The sequence below is a fragment of the Anomaloglossus baeobatrachus genome, chromosome 6 (genome assembly GCF_048569485.1).
Source record: "Anomaloglossus baeobatrachus isolate aAnoBae1 chromosome 6, aAnoBae1.hap1, whole genome shotgun sequence".
NCBI lineage: Eukaryota > Metazoa > Chordata > Amphibia > Anura > Aromobatidae > Anomaloglossus > Anomaloglossus baeobatrachus.
In genome coordinates this window covers 1,878,297-1,886,088 of record NC_134358.1, presented here as the reverse complement: position 1 = coordinate 1,886,088, position 7,792 = coordinate 1,878,297, and the positions used below count along the sequence as shown (strand labels likewise).

Here is a 7,792-nt window from a genome sequence, read left to right as displayed (position 1 = left end):
ATGTGTATGTTATATAGACACAGTGTAATGGCAGAGTTGTGATTGCAGCTCTGGATGTGTATGTTATATAGACACGGTGTGATGTATGTTATATAGACACGGTGTAATGGCAGAGTTGTGATTGCAGCTCTGGATGTGCCTGTTATATAGACACGGTGTAATGGCAGAGTTGTGATTGCAGCTCTGGATGTGTATGTTATATAGACACGGTGTGATGGCAGAGTTGTGATTGCAGCTCTGGATGTGTATGTTATATAGACACAGTGTAATGGCAGAGTTGTGATTGCAGCTCTGGATGTGTATGTTATATAGACACGGTGTGATGGCAGAGTTGTGATTGCAGCTCTGGATGTGTATGTTATATAGACACGGTGTAATGGCAGAGTTGTGATTGCAGCTCTGGATGTGTATGTTATATAGACACGGTGTGATGGCAGAGTTGTGATTGCAGCTCTGGATGTGTATGTTATATAGACACGGTGTGATGGCAGAGTTGTGATTGCAGCTCTGGATGTGTATGTTATATAGACACAGTGTAATGGCAGAGTTGTGATTGCAGCTCTGGATGTGTATGTTATATAGACACGGTGTGATGTATGTTATATAGACACGGTGTGATGGCAGAGTTGTGATTGCAGCTCTGGATGTGAGTCTGTATGCGCTCGTGCTGTGTATGTGCTGGAGGTGATGGGCGCTGCTGTCCGGCGGATGCTGGGAGTTCTGGTCCTCTGTATGGCCGTGGTGTAGCGTCCCCTGGTGGTCACCCTGTGTTTTTGTGTCCTCAGTTCCTGAGCTATCTGTTCTCCAGAGAGAATTCGGTGATGGATTCCCGGTGTGACGGCGTGGTGCCGGAGGAGATGGGCCGCCCGCTGTCCCAGTACTGGATCTCCTCATCACACAACACGTAAGGATGGCCTATGGGGAACGCGTCTCATGTTCATGTGTAGCGGAGCCTGGGACCATGCCGTTCCCATTCACTGACAGCAAGCAGGATCATTTGTATCACCGAGTAATGACTGTTTTTAGACATTTTCATGGTGTCTCCATTCACCGCCCCTGAGGGAGTGAGACTTTCTGTGACTAATCAGTGTTATCCCTGGCCATGTATCGCCCCATGGAAGCCTGGTGTAGAGGCCACAAAAACAGCCACAAATGTCTGCTAGAACCTTCCAGAACTTTCCAGTGTCCTCCGCGGTTGTCAGGGCTCCGCCCCTTTTCACTTGCTGTTCTTACCGCACTATTATGGAGGGTGGGGTATTGAGTGTCCGCACCTAACGCCAGATAGTGCCAGCATGTACCCTTCTTATAATGCCTCTCCACTGTTGTCTCGCAGGTATCTGACAGGTGATCAGTTCTCCAGTGAGTCCTCCCTAGAAGCGTACTCCCGCTGCCTCCGCATGGGCTGCCGCTGCATCGAGTGTAAGTGTCATCCTCCAGGTGCCGTAATAACAAGGGATTATCGCTGCAGCGTCTCCGCAGGACGGGACGACACTAATAACCTTTCTGATGAGAGCACAGGTTGTGCCTCACACTGGGTAAAGCATGAGACGAATAAGCAGGTAGAGCCGCCGTGTAAGGTCCGCCCCTGAGGAGCAATAATCAGCCAGTCACATCACTGCAGCATCTCCACAGGACAGGACAACACTAATAACCGTTCTGATGAGAGTGCAGGTTGTGCCTCACACTGGGTATAGCATGGGACGAATAAGCAGGTATAGCCGCCGTGTAAGGTCCGCCCCTGAGGAGCAATAATCAGCCAGTCACATCACTGCAGCATCTCCACAGGACAGGACAACACTAATAACCGTTCTGATGAGAGCACAGTTTGTGTCTCACACTGCGTAAAGCATGAGACGAATAAGCAGGTAGAGCCGCCGTGTAAGGTCCGCCCCTGAGGAGCAATAATCAGCCAGTCACATCACAGCAGCGTCTCTGCAGGACGGGACGACACTAATAACCGTTCTGATGAGAGTGCAGGTTGTGCCTCACACTGGGTAAAGCATGAGACGAATAAGCAGGTAGAGCCGCCGTGTAAGGTCCGCCCCTGAGGAGCAATAAGCAGCCAGTCACATCATAGCAGCGTCTCTGCAGGACGGGACGACACTAATAACCGTTCTGATGAGAGCGCAGGTTGTGCCTCACACTGGGTGACGCATGAGACGAATAAGCAGGTAGAGCCGCCGTGTAAGGTCCGCCCCTGAGGAGCAATAAGCAGCCAGTCACTTCACAGCAGCGTCTCTGCAGGACGGGACGATACTAATAACCATTCTGATGAGAGTGCAGGTTGTGCCTCACACTGGGTAACGCGTGAGACGAATAAGCAGGTAGAGCCGCAGTGGAAGGTCCGCCCCTGAGGAGCAATAATCAGCCAGTCACATCACAGCAGCGTCTCTGCAGGACGGGACAACACTAATAACCGTTCTGATGAGAGTGCAGGTTGTGCCTCACACTGGGTAAAGCATGAGATGAATAAGCAGGTAGAGCCGCCGTGTAAGGTCCGCCCCTGAGGAGCAATAAGCAAGCCAGTCACATCACTGCAGCGTCTCCACAGGACGACACTAATAACCGTTCTGATGAGAGTGCAGGTTGTGCCTCACACTGAGTAAAGCATGGGACGAATAAGCAGGTAGAGCTGCCATCTAAGGTCCGCCCCTGAGGAGCAATAATCAGCCAGTCACATCACAGCAGCGTCTCTGCAGGACGACACTAATAACCGTTCTGATGAGAGTGCAGGTTGTGCCTCACACTGGGTAAAGCATGAGATGAATAAGCAGGTAGAGCCGCCGTGTAAGGTCCGCCCCTGAGAAGCAAAGAGCAGCCAGTCACATCACTGCAGCGTCTCCACAGGACGACACTAATAACCGTTCTGATGAGAGTGCAGGTTGTGCCTCACACTGAGTAAAGCATGGGACGAATAAGCAGGTAGAGCCGCCGTCTAAGGTCCGCCCCTGAGGAGCAATAATCAGCCAGTCACATCACAGCAGCGTCTCTGCAGGACGGGACGACACTAATAACCATTCTGATGAGAGTGCAGGTTGTGCCTCTCACTGGGTAAAGCATGAGATGAATAAGCAGGTAGAGCCGCCGTGTAAGGTCCGCCCCTGAGGAGCAAAGAGCAGCCAGTCACTTCTCTACAGCGTCACCGCAGGACGGGACGACACTAATAACCTTTCTGATGAGAGTGCAGGTTGTGCCTCACACTGGGTAAAGCGTGAGACGAATAAGCAGGTAGAGCCGCAGTGGAAGGTCCGCCCCTGAGGAGCAATAAGCAGCCAGTCACTTCACAGCAGCGTCTCTGCAGGACGGGACGACACTGATAACCATTCTGATGAGAGTGCAGGTTGTGCCTCACACTGGGTAAAGCGTGGGACGGATAAGCAGGTAGAGCCGCCGTGTAAGGTCCGCCCCTGAGGAGCAATAAGCAGCCAGTCACTTCTCTACAGCGTCACCGCAGGACGGGACGACACTAATAACCTTTCTAATGAGAGCGCAGGTTGTGCCTCACACTGGGTAAAGCGTGAGACGAATAAGCAGGTAGAGCCGCCGTGTAAGGTCCACCCCTGAGGAGCAATAAGCAGCCAGTCACTTCACAGCAGCGTCTCTGCAGGACGGGACAACACTGATAACCATTCTGATGAGAGTGCAGGCTGTGCCTCACACTGGGTAAATCGTGGGACGGATAAGCAGGTAGAGCCGCCGTCTAAGGTCCGCCCCTGAGGAGCAATAAGCAGCCAGTCACTTCTCTACAGCGTCACCGCAGGACGGGACGACACTAATAACCTTTCTGATGAGAGCGCAGGTTGTGCCTCACACTGGGTAAAGCGTGAGACGAATAAGCAGGTATAGCCGCCGTCTAAGGTCCGCCCCTGAGCAGCAATAAGCAGCCAGTCACATCACTGCAGCGTCTCCTCAGGACGGTACGACACTAATAACCATTCTGATGAGAGCGCAGGTTGTGCCTCACACTGGGTAAAGCGTGGGACGGATAAGCAAGTAGAGCCGCCGTGTAAGGTCCGCCCCTGAGGAGCAAAGAGCAGCCAGTCACTTCTCTACAGTGTCTCCGCAGGACGGGACGACACTAATAACCATTCTGATGAGAGCGCAGGTTGTGCCTCACACTGGGTAAAGCGTGGGACGGATAAACAGGTAGAGCCGCCGTGTAAGGTCCGCCCCTGAGGAGCAAAGAGCAGCCAGTCACTTCTCTACAGCGTCTCCGCAGGACGGGACGACACTAATAACCATTCTGATGAGAGTGTAGGTTGTGCCTCACACTGGGTAAAGCATGAGACGAATAAGCAGGTAGAGCCGCAGTGGAAGGTCCGCCCCTGAGGAGCAATAATCAGCCAGTCACATCAATGCAGCGTCTCCACAGGACAGGACGACACTAATAACCGTTCTGATGAGAGCGCAGGTTGTGCCTCACACTGGGTAAAGCATGAGACGAATAAGCAGGTATAGCCGCCGTGTAAGGTCCGCCCCTGAGGAGCAATAAGCAGCCAGTCACATCACTGCAGCGTCTCCGCAGGACGGGACGACACTGATAACCATTCTGATGAGAGTGCAGGTTGTGCCTCACACTGGGTAAAGCGTGGGACGGATAAGCAGGTAGAGCCGCCGTGTAAGGTCCGCCCCTGAGGAGCAAAGAGCAGCCAGTCACTTCTCTACAGCGTCTCCGCAGGACGGTACAACACTAATAACCGTTCTGATGAGAGCGCAGGTTGTGCCTCACACTGGGTAACGAGTGAGACGAATAAGCAGGTAGAGCCGCCGTCTAAGGTCCGCCCCTGAGGAGCAATAAGCAGCCAGTCACTTTTTTACAGCGTCTCCGCAGGACGGCACGCCACTAACAACCTTTCTGATGAGAGTGAAGGTTGTGCCTCACACCGGGTAAAGCATGAGACAAATAAGCAGGTAGAGCCGCCGTGTAAGGTCCGCCCCTGAGGAGCAATAATCAGCCAGTCACATCAATGCAGCATCTCCACAGGACAATACTAATAACTGTTCTGATGAGAGCGCAGGTTGTGCCTCACACTGGGTAAAGGATGAGATGATTACACTCGTAGAACAGCCGAGTTTTGTCCGCCCCTGAGGAGCATTAAGCAGCTAGTCACATCACTGCAGCGTCTCCACAGGACGAGACAACACTAATGACCTTTCTGATGAGAGCGCAGGTTGTGCCTTACACTGGGCAAAGGATCAGATGATTACACTGGTAGAACAGTCAAGTGAGGTCCGCCCCCGAGGAGCAATAAGCAGCCAATCAAATCACTGCTGCGTCTCCACAGGACGGGACAACACTAATAACCTTTCTGATGTGAGCGCAGGTTGTGCCTTACACTGGGTAAAGCGTGAGACGGATACGCAGGTAGAGAAGATGAGTGAGGTCCGCCCCTGAGGAGCAATAAGCAGCCAGTCACATCACTACTTCTTACCTAGATCTAGGCTGAAATCTGACTCCTGTCTATATCTCTGCTTGCTTTCAGTAAACTGGAAACCTTCATTGTTTTATATCTCGATCTTAGTCCTGCTCACACGGCTGCAGCTTATTACATTACCCCAGTGCTGGAGGGAGAGAGGAATGTCTGCACTGATACATTGTAACAAAATGCAAAGTGAAAACGAGAATGCTTCCACTACTGGCAGCAAGCAGAGATCTCGATAATGATAACAAATTCACAAAGCTTTTATGGTGCAATGAGTGAACTGCATTTAGAGTAGACTGGAAACTGGCCTTTTAAATGTACACATCTATATATGTATACAGCCGGTGAAATAAGTATTGAACACGTCACCAATCTTCTAATAAATCTATTTATAAAGCTGCTATTGACATGAATTTCTCACCAGATGTCTGTAACAACCCGTCCAATCCACACAGGCAAAAAAATCACCATAGATGCTTATAACTTCTGTGTAATAATGAGAAATGACACAGGGGAAAGTATTGAACACGTTACTGAAATGTATTTTATACTTGGCACATTCTCCTTTGTTGGTGATGAAGCTCCACACGCCTCCTGTATGGAGACACTAGTCACCTGCATTGCTCAGGTGGATTTTGGCTCATTCTTCCGCACACACTCCTCACATCCTGTATGGAGACAATAGTCACCTGCATTGCTCAGGTGGATTTAGGCCCATTCTTCCGCACACACTCCTCACATCCTGTATGGAGACACTAGTCACCTGCATTGCTCAGGTGGATTTGCCCCATTCTTCCGCACACACTCCTCACATCCTGTATGGAGACACTAGTCACCTGCATTGCTCAGGTGGATTTTGGCCCATTCTTCCGCACACACTCCTCACATCCTGTATGGAGACACTAGTCACCTGCATTGCTCAGCTGGATTTTGGTCCATTCTTCCGCACACACTCCTCACATCCTGTATGGAGACACTAGTCGCCTGCATTCCTCAGGTGGATTTTGGCCCATTCTTCCGCACCCACTCCTCACATCCTGTATGGAGACACTAGTCACCTGCATTGCTCAGGTGGATTTGCCCCATTCTTCCGCACACACTCCTCACATCCTGTATGGAGACACTAGTCACCTGCATTGCTCAGGTGGATTTTGGCCCATTCTTCCGCACACACTCCTCACATCCTGTATGGAGACACTAGTCGCTGCATTGCTCAGGTGGATTTTGGGCATTCTTCCGCACGTACTCCTCACATCCTGTATGGAGACACTAGTCACCTGCATTGCTCAGGTGGATTTTGGCTCATTCTTCCGCACACACTCCTCACCTCCTGTATGGAGACACTAGTCGCCTGCATTGCTCAGGTGGATTTTGGCCCATTCTTCCGCACACACTCCTCACATCCTGTATGGAGACACTAGTCACCTGCATTGCTCAGGTGGATTTTGCCCATTCTTCCGCACACACTCCTCACATCCTGTATGGAGACACTAGTCGCCTGCATTGCTCAGGTGGATTTTGGCCCATTCTTCCGCACACACTCCTCACATCCTGTATGGAGACACTAGTCACCTGCATTCCTCAGGTGGATTTTGGCCCATTCTTCCGCACCCACTCCTCACATCCTGTATGGAGACACTAGTCGCCTGCATTGCTCAGGTGGATTTTGGCCCATTCTTCCGCACACACTCCTCACATCCTGTATGGAGACACTAGTCACCTGCATTCCTCAGGTGGATTTTGGCCCATTCTTCCGCACCCACTCCTCACATCCTGTATGGAGACATTAGTCGCCTGCATTGCTCAGGTGGATTTTGCCCATTCTTCCGCACACACTCCTCACATCCTGTATGGAGACACTAGTCTCCTGCATTGCTCAGGTGGATTGTGGCCCATTCTTCCGCACACACTCCTCACATCCTGTATGGAGACACTAGTCGCTGCATTGCTCAGGTGGATTTTGGCCCATTCTTCCGCACACACTCCTCACATCCTGTATGGAGACACTAGTCACCTGCATTCCTCAGGTGGATTTTGGCCCATTCTTCCGCACCCACTCCTCACATCCTGTATGGAGACACTAGTCACCTGCATTGCTCAGGTGGATTTTGCCCATTCTTCCGCACACACTCCTCACATCCTGTATGGAGACACTAGTCGCCTGCATTGCTCAGGTGGATTTTGGCCCATTCTTCCGCACACACTCCTCACATCCTGTATGGAGACACTAGTCACCTGCATTCCTCAGGTGGATTTTGGCCCATTCTTCCGCACCCACTCCTCACATCCTGTATGGAGACACTAGTCACCTGCATTGCTCAGGTGGATTTTGCCCATTCTTCCGCACACACTCCTCACATCCTGTATGG

The 7,792-nt window shown here is 51.4% G+C and overlaps 1 protein-coding gene across 1 annotated transcript in view; it reads left to right on the top strand.

Annotated features, from left to right (window-relative positions):
- The first annotated feature begins 789 nt into the window (after positions 1–789).
- LOC142316900 (1-phosphatidylinositol 4,5-bisphosphate phosphodiesterase gamma-1-like) overlaps positions 790–7,792 on the top strand; it is a 157,246-nt gene continuing 150,243 nt past the window's right edge. The window contains 2 exon segments of the mRNA XM_075352668.1: positions 790–904; positions 1,334–1,419. Coding sequence (XP_075208783.1) covers positions 822–904; positions 1,334–1,419 — 169 coding nt within the window. The 5' untranslated portion in view covers positions 790–821.